This window comes from Hevea brasiliensis, chromosome 2, assembly GCF_030052815.1.
Source record: "Hevea brasiliensis isolate MT/VB/25A 57/8 chromosome 2, ASM3005281v1, whole genome shotgun sequence".
In the NCBI taxonomy this organism is placed as follows: domain Eukaryota; kingdom Viridiplantae; phylum Streptophyta; class Magnoliopsida; order Malpighiales; family Euphorbiaceae; genus Hevea; species Hevea brasiliensis.
The window spans coordinates 121,872,642-121,893,298 of record NC_079494.1 but is presented as its reverse complement, the minus strand read 5'-3'; the positions used below and the strand labels follow the sequence as shown (position 1 = coordinate 121,893,298).

At 36.3% G+C, this 20,657-nt stretch overlaps 4 protein-coding genes across 12 annotated transcripts; 1 reads left to right on the top strand and 3 right to left on the bottom strand.

Annotated features, from left to right (window-relative positions):
* Positions 1 to 798: 798 nt before the first annotated feature.
* Positions 799 to 3,848, top strand: LOC110638010 (probable polygalacturonase). The gene is made up of 6 exons (XM_021788408.2): positions 799 to 1,490; positions 1,711 to 2,043; positions 2,216 to 2,336; positions 2,431 to 2,605; positions 2,713 to 2,783; positions 2,894 to 3,848. Exons 1-6 carry the CDS (start codon positions 1,455 to 1,457, stop codon positions 3,601 to 3,603), a joined length of 1,446 nt encoding a protein of 481 aa, XP_021644100.2. The 5' UTR covers positions 799 to 1,454; the 3' UTR covers positions 3,604 to 3,848.
* Positions 3,849 to 4,162: 314 nt separating this feature from the next.
* LOC110638012 (mitogen-activated protein kinase homolog MMK2) lies at positions 4,163 to 11,249 on the bottom strand. 2 transcript variants are annotated; one of them, XM_021788409.2, is made up of 6 exons: positions 10,741 to 11,244; positions 8,826 to 8,955; positions 6,369 to 6,506; positions 5,669 to 6,001; positions 5,230 to 5,413; positions 4,163 to 4,748 (listed from the first exon to the last, which is right to left on the bottom strand). In XM_021788409.2, the coding sequence occupies exons 1-6, from the start codon at positions 10,899 to 10,901 to the stop codon at positions 4,582 to 4,584; spliced, it is 1,113 nt and encodes a 370-aa protein (XP_021644101.1). In that variant the 5' UTR covers positions 10,902 to 11,244; the 3' UTR covers positions 4,163 to 4,581. The 2 variants fall into 2 exon arrangements, with proteins under 2 accessions (XP_021644101.1, XP_057997592.1); XM_058141609.1 differs by having other exon boundaries at positions 4,602 to 4,776; positions 5,223 to 5,413; positions 10,741 to 11,249.
* Positions 11,250 to 11,971: 722 nt separating this feature from the next.
* LOC110638013 (protein BPS1, chloroplastic) lies at positions 11,972 to 15,361 on the bottom strand. Of its 8 annotated transcripts, none has more exons than XR_002491607.2 (4): positions 15,118 to 15,276; positions 13,248 to 14,151; positions 12,589 to 12,681; positions 11,972 to 12,407 (listed from the first exon to the last, which is right to left on the bottom strand). XR_002491607.2 is itself a non-coding variant. In XM_021788413.2 (4 exons), the coding sequence occupies exons 2-3, from the start codon at positions 14,137 to 14,139 to the stop codon at positions 12,677 to 12,679; spliced, it is 897 nt and encodes a 298-aa protein (XP_021644105.2). In that variant the 5' UTR covers positions 14,140 to 14,151; positions 15,118 to 15,276; the 3' UTR covers positions 11,972 to 12,407; positions 12,632 to 12,676. The 8 variants fall into 8 exon arrangements, 6 of the variants coding, with proteins under 6 accessions (XP_021644105.2, XP_021644107.2, XP_021644104.2 ...); XR_009146596.1 differs by having other exon boundaries at positions 11,972 to 12,302; XM_021788413.2 differs by having other exon boundaries at positions 12,632 to 12,681.
* A 1,735-nt stretch (positions 15,362 to 17,096) lies between these two features.
* LOC110638016 (probable serine/threonine-protein kinase At1g01540) lies at positions 17,097 to 20,504 on the bottom strand. The gene is made up of 7 exons (XM_021788417.2): positions 19,304 to 20,504; positions 18,799 to 18,903; positions 18,584 to 18,706; positions 18,291 to 18,461; positions 17,988 to 18,117; positions 17,675 to 17,884; positions 17,097 to 17,557 (listed from the first exon to the last, which is right to left on the bottom strand). Exons 1-7 carry the CDS (start codon positions 19,864 to 19,866, stop codon positions 17,393 to 17,395), a joined length of 1,467 nt encoding a protein of 488 aa, XP_021644109.2. The 5' UTR covers positions 19,867 to 20,504; the 3' UTR covers positions 17,097 to 17,392.
* Positions 20,505 to 20,657: the final 153 nt, after the last annotated feature.

Below are 20,657 nucleotides of genomic sequence, written 5' to 3'. Positions count from 1 at the left end.
TTTTTTATTAAATTTATTAAATCTATATTATATAATGTATTTGTATCCTGTAATTTTCATACCTTGTTTTTATTTGTCTTTTAATTTTTATTAATTAATCATTAAAAAATCTTTAAATTTTCATTTTATTCCATAAAAAATCTTTTTAATTTACAATAGTAAGTTTTTATATTAAAAAATTCCTCTAAACAATAATATGATGGCTACAATATAGTTTTAATATTTTATAGTGAAAAGTAAATCTTTATTCTTTATGATATGTACATTTTTGTGATGATATTAGTATTTTTATATATATATAAATAAAAAAAATTCTTAAAAAAAATAATAAAAATTACTATAATTTATTAGAAGTTGAATAGCATAAAATTGAAAGGTTCCTCTCATGGGCTTGAAAATGAGATGTTAAATGATGAGAAAGGAAGTAGGGCACGCACGCTACTCTAAAATCACCCGTGAAGTGGGTCGGCGATAGTGGGGTGGTGTGTGACTGAGAGAAGCTCACGAGATTTAATACTTGAGATGCCAAATCCAACAAAGCCAAAAGTAAAATGGGCCCTACTAACTGCTTTCCAACAGAAGAGACCAAAATCCAATTTCAACAAATCAAAATCCCAATTAACAAACATTTTCACTCATCACATCGCATCACATGCTCTCTCTACTACTCTCAACCGCCACCTATCCCATGATCCCCAGTGGAAATGGATGGCTTGGGTCCTGTTTCGTTAAGCATCAGGACAGGAATGAGATGGTGAAGTGAATACTTATATTCCTATTCTATTAATTTGTAATGGGTAAGATAAAAATAGGACAACATGGGCTTGAGATAACACAGGATTTTCCATTGGGATGAAATTTTCATCTCCACATCATATAATTACTGGTTAGAAACCAGAAAACCCACTAACTTTGATTGTCCAACGGCCATGTTTTTAGCTTTTTTAAGTAGGAAAAACAATGTATTTTTCTGATAATGGTGAAGGTGGAAGCATAGGCAGTGGTAGGATAGTGACATGCTATATGTGTAATGATGACTAGCATGAACATTGGGAAGTGGAGGAGTATGGGCTCCTACTTCTCAATTTGATGCTTAAGGTTAATCAAATCCAACTAGTTTATTGCCTAAATGCCAAGCCAAGGTGCAGAACTTCAAATTAGAATAATTAATTAGTAATTTTTTCTATAAAAAAAATTGATAATTCAATCCTTATGGAATTCACTTTTAATGTTGATGATGAAATATTTCTGTCAAAATGATGTCAAAGCCATAAAAAGATTCCAATGAAGGCACGAAAAAGAGCATAGCTTTGCTTGGCTTCGAAGAACGACAAGCAGCCTTGCAAGCCAAAGTCTGTATCTACAGTTATCGCTTTTTTCACTATAAATACACCGTTTCGTCTCCATAACATCACGTAACAAATCCCTCATCCATTGAAGTTTCAGTTTCGACCATGGAGTTGCTCTGGATAAGTACTGCGAAACCTCGAGTAATACCCTGAACCCCTCCTCCTCCATTTTCTCACAAACCAAACAGAAGCAGAATAAATGAGCATATAAATATATATCCCCTGCTAGCTTGTCTGATTATGATCTTTTCTTTTATTTTATGTTTTGTTTCTGTTTTCGTCGGCCCATTCACTAATAAGTTTCACTCACAGGCAGAAACTTACTTCTTATCCACTTGTTCCATTAATTGTGAGCTTGCAGGTGGCTAATATAGTTTCAGTGCTGGTAGTCTTGGCATTGCTGAGTGTGAAGGGAGCAGAGAGCAGAAAAGCAAGGATTTTGGACTCCTTTGAGTACAATGCTATAAGCTGCAGGGCTCATAGTGCATCAATAACAGATTTTGGAGGAGTTGGAGATGGCCTAACATCCAACACTAAAGCATTTCAGGATGCAATTAATAATCTGAGTCAGTATGCATCAGATGGTGGGTCTCAACTCTTTGTTCCTGCTGGAAAATGGCTGACGGGTAGCTTCAGCCTTACCAGTCATTTCACTCTCTTCCTCCACAAGGATGCTGTTCTTCTTGCTTCTCAGGTTTTCCCCTTTTCTCACATGATAAATTTCATATTCAAATGTTGGTGAAATTGTTGAGGTTTCTGAGATCATTCTGGGAAAGAACAAAGAACCAAATAGATAAAACTCTAAATTTGTTTAAAGAAAAGGACTAATCTTGTTTAGTACTGATAATGACATTAAATTTGTTTAGAATATTAACGAATGGCCATCGCTGAAACCTCTGCCATCGTACGGCCGAGGAAGGGATGCAGCAGCTGGAAGGTACGCCAGCCTCATTTTTGGAACAAATCTCACTGATGTTATTGTTACAGGTAATTATTTAAGAACTAAACCAAGATTAATAGCAATTTTTGTCAGTTTTCGCTAAGGAACAGCTAAACATTTGGTTGGCATAATTTGATGCAGGGGATAATGGCACAATTGATGGTCAGGGTGCTTTCTGGTGGCAGAAATTTCACCAGGGCAAGCTCAAATACACCCGACCTTACTTGATTGAGTTCATGTTCTCAGATAACATCCAAATTTCGAATCTAACGCTCCTAAATTCCCCATCATGGAATGTTCATCCTGTTTACAGCAGGTAATTAAAACCTCCGAATTAGAACATCAGCAACCCATTTTCAGTAATATAATTATAATTGCACCCATTTGAATATGATGCATTGTATTTTAACCATGGAATTGCAGTAATATTCTTGTGCAAGGCATTACCATCATTGCTCCAATCAAATCTCCAAACACTGATGGCATCAACCCAGGTTGATTTCATTTAGTCTTTCATTTTAATCAATAGATGTAGGACTTCAATTTTCAATTACATTCATGAAAAGGAATATATTAATATTGATTGTTTACTCTTGATGATCAGATTCTTGCACAAACGTTAAAATTGAAGACTGCTACATAGTCTCCGGAGATGATTGTGTGGCCGTTAAGAGCGGTTGGGATGAGTATGGGATTGCGTTTGGGATGCCCACAAGGCAACTAATAATCAGACGGCTCACATGCATTTCTCCATACAGTGCCACAATTGCACTAGGAAGTGAAATGTCAGGTGGGATCCAAGATGTTAGAGCAGAGGACATCACAGCCATCAATACAGAATCAGGGGTCAGGATCAAAACTGCTGTAGGAAGAGGAGGCTTTGTGAAGGACATATATGTAAGGAGAATGACTATGCACACCATGAAGTGGGCCTTTTGGATGACTGGAAATTATGGGTCACACGCTGATAAGAACTATGACCCAAACGCCCTGCCTGTAATTCAAGGGATCAGCTATAGGGATATGGTTGCAGATAATGTGTCAATGGCCGCCAGATTGGAGGGAATTTCCGGCGACCCATTTAAGGAAATTTGTATTTCTAATGTCACAATTGGAATGGCAGCCAAGCACAAGAAGATAATATGGACATGCACTGATATTGAGGGGATCACAAGTGGAGTGACTCCTCGACCGTGTGATTTATTGCCTGATCAAAGGCCAGAGCAACTTACAGAATGCAATTTTCCGCCGGAGGATATACCTATTGACTCGGTAAAGTTTCAGAAGTGTTCTATTGGTATGCATTATATGTGAGCTTCTTTTCTAAGGACAAGCTCTACAACTTGAGAGTACTACTAGATACGGAGATTACTGTGCTTCCTTGTAAACATAATATTATTGTAGTTTTTACGAGTGATAAAACTGCTTTGGTGTGTTTATGAAAACAAAGTCGATAGGCTTGTGGAAAGATTATATAGAGAGAAATCATCCATCAGTTCCTAGGTTGCTTTGAATGTATCACATCTAGATTAACATCCAAGAAACATCCAGTTCATATAGACTGATTCTTGTTCTGCAAATCAAGAGTGATTCATGTTCTACCTACGGAAATAACAAAACAATCTACACACCTAGAAGGGCTTGGAATTTGCTCGACTTCAACTGCTGCATCTAATAGCTCACAAAAAATACCAACTCTATTAGATCTTTTATATAATACAGCCAGGCAGAACTCTCCTACATCCTAACACCAGAAGTATACTCACATAAATAAAAGAGCCTTTTCACAACATTTAGCCAAACTGCACCAGAAGCCATACTTTTACCGTTCAACTAATCCACGTCAAAAATAGGAAAAGATGTAAACCTAGCATATCAAAGAAATTCTCCACATTCAAATCAACTTTCAGAAACTGAAAAAGAAAAAGGAACATTAGGTCTCGGAACTATGCAGAATCCCCATTCCAGAACAGTATAGATTGCCATTACAACACCCACTCCACCCACCCCAAATCAAATTGGTTTGCCCATATACGCCAACTACAAACTAAACCTTCATAGAGATTCTTCTCGGTTACCCTGAAGAGAACCTAGCCTCCATTTTACATATTTCAATATCACAATGATTCAAGATGAAAGCAATCAACTCTTTATGACATGTGAGTGAATCCCAATATACCGAGAGAGTTCTTTTCTTCTTTCTGCAGAGACCACTGGTTCTATATAATTATGATGAAAATAGGAAAAATGGATTATTTTCCCAACAGTGTTCAACAGATTATCAGATTATTCTCAAGGATCTGGATTGAATTTTACAGATTCCCTCCAGATGAGCTCCTTGATATTTTCCTCAGTAAATGTTGGCTGCTCAAAATCGAAGTTGAAAGGCCTTGGGCAAACAGGCTCCTCATTGATATCGTGAAGAGGCGCCAAGTAAGGGTGGCACAGTGCCTCATCAACTGCAAACCGCCAGGAAAAAGGGGAAAACTTCATCAATAACCAAAGTACACCAATTCAAAGCATTTAATAAAACTTTAAAAACCTCCAAATTAAAACATTACATTCATCTCGTTCAATCATATGCAATTTCAACTCAACAAAGATAGTAGAACTCCACATATGATCAAGAATGTTTTAATTTGTGTCAATTACATACATAACTTTTACTATTGGTGTCAATTGTAGCCAAACTCGGAAAGGCATATATCCTAAAACTCCCAAATTCTGACAAAGCATATATTTTGTAGAAAGAAAAAAACTTCACTTTAGCATCTGATATGACTCAATCAAGTGCAAAGAAAAATCTGAATATTTTCACCATGTCCACTCTCTATCTTTCTGTCCCTCACCTTATGCCATATCATATGTTGCATTAATCCCTAAATCTTAACATTAATTGCAATGAAGAGAGTTACTATGCTAGATTGCGTCACATTTTACCAGTAATGCGCCTGTTTGGATCAAAGACTAGCATCTTCTCTAGCAGATCAACAGCACCTGGGAACATATTAGGAAATCTAGCAGCAAAATTTTGCCTTGGGTATTGGGGAAGCTGCCTAACATATCTTCGAGCATTGTCACTTCGTAGGAAACCAAGGCTGAAGTCATCTGGCGAACCAATAAGCTATAGAAAGAGAAAAATGATGCATAAATTATTTTACTTAAAGTAATCCACACAGTAAACAGAGAACAGGCAATTTCATATTTAAATGAGCCAAAAATGTACTTCGTTTTTCATGCAGGGGTGGGGGGATCAAGATAAAGGTTAAAATGATGGAATAGCCCAAAACTCTAAAGCAATAATGACACATTATGGGGAAAGAAAAAGAATTTAGGTCTAGTCCGGGAAAGATTTTCAGAGCAATGTACAAAACAATACCTCTGTAATAAGCCTCAGCTGATGAACATAGTCTCTACCAGGAAACAGGGGTTGTCTAGTCATGATTTCACCAAGTATACAACCCACAGACCATATATCAATTGCTGCAGTGTACTCAGAACAATTAAGGAGTAGTTCTGGTGCCCGATACCAACGCGTAACAACATATTCAGTCATAAAATCTGTTTCAGATGTTGTCCTTGCAAGACCAAAGTCTGCAATCTTAAGGTCACAATTAGCATTCAGAAGCAGATTGCTAGGCTTTAGATCACGATGCAATACATGTGCTGAATGTACATATTTGAGCCCTCGCAGCAACTGATAGAGAAAATACTGCAAAGATAACAATACCATAAACATTCATGGCAATTTAGTGACAGTATAATATATGTTAGGATGAGCATTTGCTTCATTGTAATGATTCCATGGGCTTCTGTGCAAGGATAGAACTATCCTTGAAGATTGGAGGGAGGGAGGGGGGGTGTGCGGTAATGGTGAAATACATGTGCAACCCACTTTTTTTCACAAAATTTCTCAAGTAACATGCTGTTAAGACTTGTGCGTGCGCCGGGGGGGGGGGGGGGGGGGGGGGGTGTTGGGGGGGGGGGTGTTGGAGTTTTAGGGGAGGTAAACAACACAAGTAAATATTTTAATCCATAAGTAATTGGGGGAGAGGAAAAAGAACATCTATGCTGCTAACCCGACAATGATCATCTGTCAATGGTTGGTTGGAGCGAATTATTTGATGAAGATCAGTATCCATCAATTCATAAACAATGTAGACATCATTGAAGTTCTCCTTCTGGGGAGGTCGTATAATGTCTCTAAGAGCAACAATCTGAAGAAAAGGAAATGAGAAATAAGATGATAATTCCATCAATTTAGGGGGCAAAAAAAAATTTTACAAAAAAACAATAAGATAATAATTCCACCAACTCAGGGAAAGAACAGTAGACCATATTCCACATGCACTCAGAAAATTTGTTTTACTGTAAATTTCTGAGATATCTCATTAAAGTTTCAACGGTCATCCCTGAACTTAGGACACTATAATAGCACTGTTCTTAAACTTCAACTTGTAATGGAAAACCATCTGAGCTTCAGTAACATTAAAGCCCTTCAAACCTTTTATATACTTTATTCAAAAAAAAAAAAAAAAAAAAGAATAAGCGGCCTAAATACTCCTAAATAATCATCCATCTTCACCACTCACTGCCCCTCTCTCTAAATTTGTCTCTCCTCTCACAATCTCTCTCTGTCTCTCTCCTCAGACACACTCTATTTGTCTCTCTGTCTCACTCGGTCTCTCCCTCACACTCTCAATCTCTCTCTCACACAAATTTTCTCTCTCCTTTTCTCTCTGTACACCTAAACTTTCTGCTATCCATTCCCACATAGATCACAAATAAAAAATCAACCTTCATAAATCAACGCAATACAAAAATCCACAAAATGCAAAATCACAAATCAAAACCTCAATTGCAAGCTTTACATATTGATTTGAACAGAGTCAAACTAATAGAGGAATCAGCCACAGCAAAAGACAAAAATTGCAATTTTAACTAGTAGAGGAAGGGTAGTGACTAGAATTTGACCACAACATTAGAAAATAAGAACCAGCAGGTGGACTCTAATTTCGTGAGGGCCAAAAATAACCCAATTGTTGACCAACAAGCAAAAGGAAATGAAGCAGAGGATAAAGAAGATGATGATAATGAACAAGAAGTTGCAAGCTAAGGAGCCAAAATGGATGAAGATAGAGAAGACAGTGAAACATTTTTGTGGTGGTGGGGAGACAAAGGTGGGGAAGAGGGAGACTCCAATGAAAATTTTTCATGGCAAAATCAAAGGTTCCCAGATTTCACACTCCATGGTGTCCAGACACTAAATTCACCTCTGAACCTCCCTTTCATCTCTGCAGCTTTTCACTATGGATTTTGTTTTTTCAAATTGCATAATCGCATTATGAATCAAAATAAGGCTTCTTTACAGTGTGTAGGCAAGTCTAGTGCTTCCATGAAGCAGCTTGACATCGAGCATAGAGTTTGGGTCTGGTGGTGTTGGGGAAAGAGGAAACATGTGGTATGAGAGGTTTGGAAGAGGCTATTATTGCGGTGAGGGTTTGGGAGAAGGAGATAGATTGGTTGGGTAGGTGAAGAGGAGAGGTGGGAAAAAAGAGTATTTAAATCATTTTATTTTATTTTATTTTATTCTATTTTTTAATTTTAATGATGCTAAATTAGATTTTTAACCGAAAAACCAGCTATAAAAAGTTAGAAGAGCTTTAATATTACCCAAATTGAAGTTTAGATGTTTACATTACAAATTGAAATTCAGGGACGACATAGTTATAGAGCTCCAAGGTTAAGGACAACAAGTGAAATTTAGCCTAATCAGGCATAAAAAAAAGGAGGGTCACTCAATGGTTCCCAAACACCAAATTCACCTCTAAACCTCTCTCTCCACTATGAAACTTTTCACTTATGGATTTTGTTTTTCCAAATTGCTTAATCGTACCATGAATAAGAATATAAGGCTTCATTACAGTTGCTAGGCAAGTCTACCGCTGGCCGCACTGCCATTGAGCAACTTTACATCGAGAGCATAGTTTGGGTCTGGTGATGTTGGGCAAAGAGGAAGCATAGGATAAGAGGTTTGGAGGAGGCCATTATTACAGTGAGGGTTTGGAAGAAAGGGAGAGCTGAGAGAGAAGGAGATGGGTTGGGTGGGTGAGGAAGAGACAGAAATGATGGATAACTGAAGGTGAGAGGAGAATAGCGTATTTAAATCTTTTTTTTTTTAATTTTAATGATGTCAATCAGCTTTTTAATTAGGAAACTGGTTATAAAAGGTTAGATGGTTTGTTACAAATTGAAGTTCAGTGACTTTAAAGTGCCCTAAGTTCTGGGATGACAAGTGGAAATTAGCCTACTTAAGTGTTTTTTTTTAATAAAAAAATAACCAACAACAAATTGATAATGTATGACAATCACCAATAACATACTTAATTCAAAAACTTGCTAGTAACAAAGAAATTTAAAAAGAAAAATGATGTTGCCATATTCCAACAAAACAAAAGACAGAAGACACTTCCAGAAAGCAAAATAATGTAGTTAACATATGAACTCAAGAGCATAACAACAGTAAAGAAACTCACATTTTCATGTCCCAAGTGTCGAAGAAGCTTAATCTCTCGCAAAGTCCTTTTAGCATCTATCCGATTGTCAAAAGCATTACCAATCTTCTTAATGGCAACTTCCTCTTGTGTCTCAGAATTCACAGCAGCACTGAAGGAAATAAAAAATCACATCTTCCTTCACAATGTTGGTAAGACAAAACAATTGAGTCAAAATGTAAGGAAAATGTAACCATTTATAGTTCACCAGAAAAGTAGTTCTCTGGACAAGTAACGGAACAGGTTTCAAACAGGTTTCTTCCAGAAAGATTACAGGATCAAATAGAAATAGTCATCAAACATGCTGTTGACTACTTGATATACTTGAAACAATAGCAGACAAAGCATACATGTCATAACACAGTTGAGAGTTGAAGCCCAATTGAACATTTTATCCGGCACAGTTTACTAACGTATGATGCACTAACTGTAATCCCCTGTTTGGAAACTAAAATTTTAAGAGAATTCAATTCAATTGTCCAATTCTTTTTTAACATAAAAAAAAAATTCAATTTAAAAGAAATATAAATAATAATTGTGTGAGAATTCTTCTTGCAAATGATTTATTCCAGATGAAGCTTAAGTGAATCTATTAATTTTCGACTTACTATGCCTGGAAAAACCAACAATTAGATTAAAATGATGCTAATTGAAGGTTCACAGCAAAAAAATACAATGATTATTTACTCGGAAATAGACAACTGCAAAGCCTTAAAACAAAAAATGGACGATTTTTTACGCTCTGTTTGGGTGGGGGTGAGGGAAGTGTAAATAAGGGTAAGGAGGGGTAAGTACTATCATACCCCTGATTGATAAGGGTAAGGAGGGGTAAGTAACTATCATACTCCTGTTTAGAAAGAGTTGAGTTAGTAAAGTATAAGAGTAAGTAAGGGTAAGGTTTATCCTCCCTTACCCTTCAAATCCCAATTTTTCTTACAACCCAAAGCAGAGGGAGTTGAGAGCTGAAAATTATTTTATTTTTTATTTTTCTATTGTATTCTTAATTTTTATTAAAAATCCAATTATAACCATTAAAAATAAACCTAGCGTACCACTACAAATAAATATTTTCTCTTTCAAGTGACCACACATAATTTCTCTACTTTTAATCATTTATTTTTAAATAGTTTTCTATAATTATTATACTTCAATTATCATTTTTTTATTTATTCTTTCAATAGTTTACTTTAATTATTATGCTTCAATTATCATTTTTTTTTCAAATAATCCATTTTTTATTCAATCTTTATTAAATTTGTGTATTATTATTTTGATTTATTAATTTTATAATTTATTTATAGTGGACCATTATTATTTACAAATTTAAGATTTATCATAATAAATTTACTATTTAATAAATTATCTAATAAAAAATAATACTTTTATATTTCTAATAATTATTCATCCTTCTTTCACCTCTTTACGAGCATAGAATATTCATTACATTCCCTTGTCTTTCCATTAATTCATCTCTTTAAAAAAATATGAGATTTTTTTTATTATAAACCAATTCACCCTCCCCCTTTCTTACACTCCCTGATACTTCCATTAATTACCCTTCACTCACCCCCCCAATCCAAACAGAGCCTTAGAGGAAAATTAGGACCACAAATACATAATCGAATAGCGAAACTAAAGTCAACTATATATTTTCGATACTGATCATCCTAATTACAACTGAAAATTAAACCAATTTGGTAAGAATATTATGATCCGCACGCTAGACTCACAAAAGCACTAAAATCCTAAACAAACTCAAGAGAACTCTTAAGTAAGCAAACTTAAACAACGAACCAAACAGCTTTCGAGATTAACAAAACAAGCCATAACAAAGCTATAAGCCACATGATCTTCGATTAAAAAAACAAGATAATAAGGAAATGATTAAGAATCTTACCAAACAATACCATAAGCACCTCGGCCAACAGGACGAATAGGAGGAACGTACTTTCTAGATACTTCAAAGAGGTTGCCGTACACATTATACTGCACGTAGCGTCCACCGTAAGTAGGTATTCCCCTGACGTTGTGCTCGCCGGAGCCAGAGCTTGATTCCATTTATCCGTCAGTAACTCGAAGGACCCGAATCCGAACCCGAACCTGATTTCCAAGTAAAACCTGAGCTTACAGGCTAGAGCGGGGTAAGAAAGAGAGAGAAATTAAAACGAAAGGCTAGATCAGGGGCGGGCGTATCGGTAGATGTATAGTTATTGACGATCACTGCTATAAGATATAAATTCTCTTCTTCTTGGGGGCCTTTTTTTTAGTCCACAGGGAGAACAGGCGGACAGAACATAGAAAAATTAATATAAATAAATAAAAAGAGTTGGGTGGTGATTACTGATTAATGTGAACTTTTGAACTGGAAAAGCTTGGGTGACTCGTGAAGAAATGCGAAGTGGGTTTTTAACCATCCTTGTGAAATTTTGTTTATGTAAGCCAATTTAGCATTTAGATTAAGAAATTAAAAAGTTGATTTTTTTTAATATTTAATTTTTAATTAATATATTAAATATTTTTATTAATAATAATAACTCTAATAATAATAATACCCGACCAACTCTTTATAATAATTTTGTGTTAGCTTATTTTTTGCAATTTTTTTAATCTTAAAAAATAAAATGAAGAGGTGAATAAATTAATTTTTAAGAATAATTTTAGAATTGTAATTAAAATTAATTTTCGATATTTACCAAGTCAAATGCGAAAATGTTGTAAAAGAAATTCTATTCTTTTCATCTGGGCAATGACCATAGACGGAACATTTTGAACAGGCAAAAGGGAAGATTCATTACTAGTCTACACGAATGATGCGAATTTTCACAGCAATGAATGGATGATCTTAGGCAGCTGGAGTCAAAAATCACATATTAAACAGATATGGTCCATTAATTAAAGCATGACTTTTAATTTTTGTTGGGTCAAGAATGGAGCCTTCACACTTGGCGAGGTACATTTATTCAAAGTAGAAGAAAGCTGGAATAAGAAATCGACATTAATGACTTTGACTAGGTAAAACGTATGCTATAGAAGTTGGTCACCATTCCAAGTCTCCAACTTCCGTTTCCTTAATCTTCTGGTCTTTTTTCTTTTTGTATTTTAAGCTTTCTTAGAAACAGATATGGATATGGGATAACTTTCTTTTTAATGTTAAATAAACTTACAAGCAACTTCAAGAAATGGGGCAAGGAGAAAAGGAAAAACGCTGAGCATGCGCAATCGGCAACGGAATTCCGAAAAATTCTCCAGTTTCGTCACGTTTATTGTTTAGCGTCTGTAAATTTAGCAGGGCCAACATCATGTCTAATTGTCTATACCATACGTAATTTCTCGACTTCACCTTTCCTCGCTCAACATCATACGGCAGCCAAGAAAGTCCCCCCGCCACAATTCTACAGCTAAAGGTCCGATTCCAAATATGCGCCGAGGATCCGAGGCATTTTAGCGTTCATTCAATGCCTATTTGCAAAACAACAAAACCACATAAGATCGTACATCAAACCAAAGGAACCTCTTTGCTTCACACTAGGACACCTTCCCGGATGCAGGCTTTGCATTGTCAAACTGGTGGACAGGAAAGACCAGATAAATATATCAAACTAACAATCCAATATTCAACATTTGAGGGCTCAACAATGTGAAAATATCAATATAGAATAGATACTCCCTACAGAACATCTAATCATGAATCACGAAATTAGGTAAAATGAGTTTTATTTTCAGTGAAAGAGTCGATTACACACACCTGATATCCAGCAACACCAAACTTCTTGAGCTTAGTGACTTACCGTTCTATCCCTTGCAGTGGGAATGAAACTCAATGCCCAGATCTTTCACCCTGCCAATACCAATATCCAACAGAAAGAACCTAATGAAGTAAATATCAATGGAGATTAATATATATATACACACACACACACATTCCGCAGCAGAGCACATAATTCAAACATAATTGTTATGTAAATCCAATGACAGTTCCCCAATGATTTGGAAAAAAATGGAAAAGGAGTAAAAGATAATAATAATAATTATACAAGCCAAATGCCATGGTGTAACAACAGAAGCTTTTCTTAATTCTTGTATTGTTGATCTTACATACCACATACTTGTACAAACCAGTAACAAGATACCATAACACCATACACAATATGATAAAGACATACAAGACCTTACAACTAAGGAAACAACTCACAACTAAAACATTTGTATACATTAGAATAGTTAGCTCCAAACATATTCATCTGACAATCTGCTCTCCTACATTAGTACCTGACATTGGGTCAGTAACAGCACTAGATGCTCTCAAATTACAAAGTAAAGCATCGCGCCCACTCAAAACTATCTTGAAAAAGACATCCACTTCCTTTGCTAGAAAATCCAGCCCTTGAGAGAGAGTATCAGTACCTGTTCTCAAATCTGAAACAGAATGTTCAAATGCTTCTACTTCAACAGGCCCTAATCCATCTTGAATCATGGGATACATCTTCTTCACAATTGAATCAACTGCCTCCAATTCCTTCAGGACTGTAAATTTTCCACTAGAAAATATCTCTCTAATTTCCCCATTTACATTTGTCTGCAAATTACAATATGCTTGTGCCCACAAGATTGTGTTTGGGACTTCCAAATCCAACAACTTCTTTGACGAACCTGAAAAGGCAGCAGCAAAGACGCTACATACAAACACTGTTTGCACTTTAACTCCATACATTGCCTGCATCAAGACCTTTCCTTTAGCTGAATTCTTAACCTTTGGCAGATTCAGTGATTCCACAAGATTATCCAAGATGGAGTGACAGTTCTGGACTCGTAAATTCTTTGAAGTAATGTGTTGTCTCCAGCTATCAAGGGAAGAACAAGCCCGTACAAATTGCTTTGGAGTGTTGGACTCCAGATTATGAAGCACACATTGAAGTAAGAGATGGCCTTGGCTAAGCCGGGAAAGCTCGGAGCTAAAAGCAATGCAAATATCAAGTAACTTCACACTGATGTCCAAGTACACATCTATCCATTTCTCATCCCAGTCAGTCACAGGGAGCTCAAGATCTGTAATCAAGGACTTTATGTCAGTATGAGTCTCACAAAGTGATTCCATTGCAGATTTCATCCATGGTAAGCTAAGAACATCATTCTTATCCTTTGGATGAAGTTTCCTCAACCTCTCTGCCAAGGTTTCCTCAAAGGCATTCAATAAGGAAAGAAGCCTTGGGGACAATTGAGAGCCCTTTGGTGATATCATGCGGAAAGGATTCCCGAATGAGAAGAAAGGGCGGTGTGGTTCCTGGGGTCTGCTCATCTTGATTATTTACTGCAAGAAGTTTGCATAAAAAAACCATCAATCTTATTGCTAAATGCGACACTAATTCCATGAGTTGAGCTGAATCGTACAAGATCAAACAATACTAGTACAAAATATGAAGGATCTAGAATCACTGGTAAGCAGGGAGAACCTAAACAAGAGAAATTGAGAAGTTGTGACACTATCAACACGGGACCTATTAATTAAAAGAACTAACAAATTAATCCAGAAGAGAACAATAATAATGGAATTACAACTCCAGAATCTTCCATTTGTTTCCTCAGAAATATTACATCAAAATCATATCAAAGAACCCGTAAGTCAAATTTCAACTCCAATTGAACCTGACAACAATCTATCCAGTATAAACGGGTTTAAGAAAGCAACGAAATAAGGACAATAAATCAGAGCTCAGAACAAAATAATCAAAAGTAAATTAAAAAAAAAATAAAAAAGCTGAATGTACAATAAAAGCAGGCATAAATCTGAGAGTTGGGTCACAATCAAACAAAATTATACCCAACCTAAGCTTCAACTATGAAAAATTTAAAATAATCTTTCATTTTCTTTCAAGAAAACAATCCATCCCATAACTGAGTTTCAATTCAAGCCTCCAATTGTTAAATTAAAACATAAACAAACCCAAAGAAACAAGTGCAAGAAATTAATTCAGGCTATTACTATTCAGAAAGAAATAAGCAAAGCAAATAGATCGAGAAAAACTTACCAAAAACACTAGATCTATGGATTAGAATAGCGAAAACGCGAAATTAAACAAAAGCCCTCATCGATCGGCACAAATTTACAGAAATAGACAACAAAAAATGAACCGTAGATGCTTCTTCTAGGGAAGAAATAATAATCTTAGATCTACACAAAACCAATTAAAAAAAAAAAATCCAAAAGAAGACCCGATTCTTTTGCAGCAGATTATAAAGAAGTAAGGGGAGATGTGAGGATCAAAGAGATTCGTACCTAAATCGGTACTCGCTCACACGAGATCTGAAATTTCGCAGAAAGTCTCAAACGCGGATTACAGGTTGCTTGGTTGAAGATTTCGACTCTAGTCGTTGATATTTTCCATCAACAACAAAACAAAATCATAGATGTCTGGTGTTGATTTATGGATGAAGGGATGCTGGAGTCACTGGCTGTTATGAAGAATTTGTCACAGATATTACACGTGGGATAGAAAGAATGGGCAGTTTTGTTAATGTAACCGTTGGGGCTACCGTAGCATTATGTGACGTTTATTTATTAGGTTGGGTGATGCTTATTTAGGAGCGGCGGCGCACACTAACTTGGCTCACTGTAGCTAAATTTTCTTATTTTAATTGTTTAAAAAAAAGAAAATAGTGAAAGATGTAGAGGGGGCAGAAGTTGTGGGCCGGAAAGGCAGCAGCATGATTTGCGATGCATGCAATCCAACGGATAGAAAGGGAGTGTCGGTCAAGTTATATCGAATACGACATTGTTTTGGGCCTTCTCTCTGTCTAAAGTCCAAAACCTCATTTGCCGACTAATTTATTTTTTTATTAATGGAATAATTCCAGAAGCCAGCTCCGGTTTGTAGTATCTTCTAATTCTATGGATTAGAGGTGGCCAAGGTTGGATTTAAAATTGAAATTAAAATTAAAATAATTTATTTAAAACAAAACTAAAATTAAATTAGATTGAATAAAGCTAAAATTTCAAAAAATTTTAAAAATTAAATTAAATTAAAATCCTTACAATCCTTATAAATTGGAAAACAGTATCGAACCGTGGCCGGCCTAACTAGAGTTTTTGCGAATGATCTTTTTTGGGCTAAGCCCCACTACTTAATGGGAGTTGTTTTTCTCATACAAATGAATTGTAGTTCAGAAAAGGAACCAGGGTTTGCTAATCTGGTTGATTATTATTATTATTATTATTAGGGTTAGGTTGGGGAACATCAGATTAACGAAGATCAAAACAACCATTAAATAAAATTTATATCAAATAAAGATTGAAAAAAATGAATAAATAATATTCTATAATAAGGAAACGGAGAAGGAATTTTCATTTTCCTATTAAATTTTTTTAAAGAAGAAAAATGACATTGATTAGATGACAACAATGAATGTATGGAAATATTCACATTTTTTTTTTATGATATATGCTTGCCCAACAAAGAAATCAGTGACAAATTTATGCTTGCAATTGTCTTTTAATTATACAATTAGACAAGAAATTATATGAATGCCTGTTCTTTAGACCTTTCTTCAGCAGGGTTCTGAATATGCGTCATCATTCTTCATCAAAGAATCGTCAACTAAAGCTTGCGAAATCAACAAGCTTGGCCAATTTTCTGTATGCTGGCCTGGCTCTACGTTAGACATCCAGAGCTTGGCCAATTTTCGCAATAATAAATGAAGCCGAACGAGTACCTAAGAATCAATCTTTGATTGCTAATGCGAAAAAAAGACGGCAGGGTTCACCACTCCACATGTATCCATAATAGCAAGTATTCTGCCAAATGTCGCCGTTCTGCTCCAAGGGCATAGCATGTTCTGGCTTTGATAGCGAAACAAATAACAGGCGACACGCCCCATTTCCAGACTAGAGTTTTGCTACTGCCTAGCTGGTTGGTCTATCCCAATCACATGAATAAAGGGTTTCGACTTCATTCCTATACAACAATTGGCTGCTTACTTGGTCTATACTCTATACCACAACATCCAATTCTAGTGTTAGCACTGATGTTGAGGTAATCTAAATGCTTCCAACCAAAACTAGCTGGTAAACATATCCATCGTGCATGAACGTCTGGCAATGACAGCGACGGTAACGTGCCATAAGCTGACCATGCAACCGATGGATGTGTTGAATAACTAGAAGAACAGGAAAAGCAATCCACATTGAATGAGAGGTTTTTTTTTTTTTTTTTTGGATGAATAAATAGGTAACATCCATACATATAAATATATGCAAACTGAAAAAGGAAAATGTAACTGAGTATGGTTTCTATAAGAATAATGAATGAATTCTTTCAATTATACAATTATATCCAACTTAAGTAAGACATATCTGAAAAGATATGGAAAGCTAAGCACAGAACAAATGCAGGATTATTGTTTTCTTCAAATTGAAGGTACAACAAACACAGTATAATACCTACATGAGAAAATTGAAAAAAAAAAAAAAGGAAAAAAGTGGGGGAAGGAAAAAAAAGGAAGTTCAATAACTTTGGGAGATTTAAATTAGTTGATCACCTAGTCCTCCAGTGACGTTATCTCCACCTATTTTGTTCATGAAGATTCCTAATACTATCATCTTCACTTGCATCTGAAGTACCTTCACCCATTTGTTTATCGCCTAATTTTGCAACAGTATGATTTCCTTGTCCATAAGAGCGTGAATGGGAAGATTCTTTTTCTCTCCCAATTCGTCGTTCCTTCAAAATAAGGGAAGAAATGGATAATAAGTGGAAAACTAAATTAGCAGAGAAATATTCACTCTCTCTTCCATACCAAAAATTATATTTCATAATTTGAAAATAAATGGTGCATACATCACGAAATAGCAAGTCATCTGCCTCAAGCATGTGGATTACATGCCCCATTTTGGGTCGCTTTGTTGCATCAGGATCAACACATCGAAGAGCAACCAGGAGAACACGTTTTAGTGCTTTGGAAGCAGGCATCTCAGGCAACTTCGGATCAACTATTTCCTCAGATTTTCTGTTTCCAACCATGGCTTTTAACCAATCCACCAAATTCACCTGAAATATTTAGGTATTTCCTAGTTATATTTTGAAACAAAAGAGAAATGAAAACAAGAAACCTGCAGAGGGAATATTTCCCAAGTTACATGTCAAAACTAACCTCTCCTTGTGGTCGACCATAATCAACAGGGCTTCTCCCAGAAATTAACTCCATGATAAGTATACCAAAGCTATACACATCACTCTTCTCATTCAGCATTCCTGTGCAAGCATACTCTGGTGCAACATAACTAGCGAAACCAATAAATTGGAGTTAATTTTCCTATTTAAGAGCATCATAGGACATCCAACAATTGACCAAATGATTCTGCATGTATTTAAGCTTTCATTTATCTTAAAATTTACTAATTCAGGAAAGGAAAAAGATGAAAGTAAAAACTCCATAGAAAGGAAATGAACAAACCCAAATGTTCCCATCACCCTTGTTGTCACATAACTCCTCTCAGAACATAAGAGCTTAGCAAGCCCAAAATCAGAAACCTTAGCATTCCATTGGCGATCAAGTAGTATGTTGCTGGATTTTATATCGCGATGGACAACTTTTGGTTCAAGACCCTCATGAAGGTAGGCTAATCTGCAATAATAAGAACATCAAACATATAACTTGACAGAAAAGTTTAAAATCAATAACTTGAGTAACAATTGCATGCATAAGGCATGTTCATGAAACAAGATTTGGCGTACTAATTATCATACCCCTTTGCTGTTCCCAATATAATGTTCATACGAATATCCCATGTTAGAGGGCTGACTTCCCCGACATCACCATGAAGCCATTGGTCAAGATTACCATTGTCAACATACTCATACACAAGCATCCTAAAAAACAAAACAGCTAGCCAGTTACATCAGCTGAAACACTAGGCATAAGCTACGAACACAATCTAACATTAGAAGATAACTAATTATACCTATACGCGCCCTCAACACAGTATCCAAGCAACCTAACAAGATTCTTGTGCCGTACTCGTCCAATTGTTTCCACCTCCACTTTGAATTCCTTCTCAGCTTGACCCCTGATGAATATTTAATATCATCAGCATGAGCACAGGAATGATGGTAACAAAGATTTAAATGGATTTTAAGTCAAACTATAGATATTTAGAACAAATCATGAGCAAAAGGTTTTGACAATAAAAAGTTATTAAAACCACTTTCACAAAGCATGCTACTTTACAGCACATATTCTTACTACCACACGCAAGACAAGAATAAAGAACAAAAAAGCATCACACAGAACGAAAGGGAACGATGAACAATCACTTACTGTGCCTATTGATGCTCTTCAATCTTAAAAACGGAAAACGAGTAAATATAAGAAAAGAATTCAAATTTTCATTATATTTTTCTCTCGCTAAACTTCCCTAGAAACCAGAAACGAGCAGACGAAAAAGAATTTTAAATAATATCCATTACCTGTTATTCAACAAGTTCTTCACAGCAACCTTAGTACCATCACTCAGAACCCCACGGTACACAATCCCATATCCACCTTCACCAATCACATTCTCTCCACAAAGCCCATTAGTTGCAGCTTCCAGCTCCCTCAAAGTATACCAGCGGCCCCACCCGAGATGAGAGACCTCCGGCCCCACACTCCCACTGCCAAACGACGCTGTCTCGCACCCACTCGCAGTACCTCTACTCTCCCCACTCGAGGGTCTGTCTGAGAACACCACACGATGCTCGATCTTACCGATCTCGACTTGAATCTCTGGGACTTGAACTGGGTGGTGGTGATTCTCTGCGGGGAAATGCACGATTTCCTGGATTTCCTTGGAGATGGGAGGCGTAGTATCAGCACGCTTCGACGTTTTGAGATTCTTGCGACGATAGGTTAGGCAGAGGGAGAGGAGGAATAGAGCGAGGACTATGAGAGATCCCAGCAGGATTCCAATCACCACCCAGAGGCGGAGGCCGAAGATTGAGGTCGGCTTCGATAGCTCTGTATTCAGAAACGCGGCGTCGTATAACGACATATCTTCCAATCTTCTTTACCTTCCCTCCGTTTCACGGGGAAAGAAAGAGAAGGAAATCAATGGTCGCAAGATTCAGAAGTACAAGAGTAAATTTCTCTGCATTGGCTCGCCGGAAAAAGAATTCCGGCGAAAAATATATATTATATACAGACCGAAGAAGGAGAGGAGAGAATCAGAGGAGTGTGTAAAGAGAGGAATCAATGGAATATTAAAGTATAAGAGATAGAAAGGGGAAAGGAAGAAAGTGTTTCCCTCTGTGGGAAGTAAGCAGTAACAGTGAGAGAGGGCGAGAAAAGAAAAGAATGGTGAGAGTCAGAGAGAGAGAGAGAGAGAGAGAGAGAGTTCTGCCTGTTTAGTAGATGAGCTGTCAGTTTGAGGAGTGAGCTTAGCTTAGGCTTGTGTTGGAAGTGGGAATAAGATTGTGGGTAAAATGGCGTCTTTGACCCTAGCCTATGAACTGCGAAGCAAGGTAAGGCGACCGTTAAGGTGCGTCTGAATCTGATGTCGTCGTCCCAGTAGGAGTGATCATTTAATTACCCACGATCTCCACGTGGCAGTATGATCGCCTATGGCTTTCCAGCTAGGACAAGTGGATTATGCACTTATTTTCTATTATTATGTTATTTTCTACTTGACGTGATATTAAGTTGTTCTAATATTATTAAATTAAAATTCATTAATAAATATCTATATAGGAATGATTAATTAGTATGAATGGTGATCAGAATATTTCTCCACAAGTTTATACTTCTATTTATAGCATTGGGTAATGGGTGCCCATTGTGACGGTG

Coding starts and splice junctions, on each gene's coding strand:
- LOC110638010 (XM_021788408.2), top strand. CDS start 1,455: ATGGAGTTGCTCTGGATAAGTACTGCGAAACCTCGA. Junction 2,044..2,215: donor CTGTTCTTCTTGCTTCTCAG/GTTTTCCCCTTT, acceptor AAATTTGTTTAG/AATATTAACGAATGGCCATC. Junction 2,337..2,430: donor CACTGATGTTATTGTTACAG/GTAATTATTTAA, acceptor AATTTGATGCAG/GGGATAATGGCACAATTGAT.
- LOC110638012 (XM_058141609.1), bottom strand. CDS start 10,901: ATGGAATCAAGCTCTGGCTCCGGCGAGCACAACGTCAGGGGAATACCT. Junction 6,507..8,825: donor GACACTTGGGACATGAAAAT/GTGAGTTTCTTT, acceptor CCTTTTCTTCAG/ATTGTTGCTCTTAGAGACAT. Junction 4,777..5,222: donor AGGCGCATTACTGGTAAAAT/GTGACGCAATCT, acceptor TTATTGATGAAG/TTTTCCCCTTTTTCCTGGCG.
- LOC110638013 (XM_021788410.2), bottom strand. CDS start 14,139: ATGAGCAGACCCCAGGAACCACACCGCCCTTTCTTCTCATTCGGGAAT.
- LOC110638016 (XM_021788417.2), bottom strand. CDS start 19,866: ATGTCGTTATACGACGCCGCGTTTCTGAATACAGAGCTATCGAAGCCG. Junction 17,885..17,987: donor ATGGTCGACCACAAGGAGAG/GTTAGTTTTGAC, acceptor TAAATATTTCAG/GTGAATTTGGTGGATTGGTT. Junction 17,558..17,674: donor ATGACTTGCTATTTCGTGAT/GTATGCACCATT, acceptor CTTATTTTGAAG/GAACGACGAATTGGGAGAGA.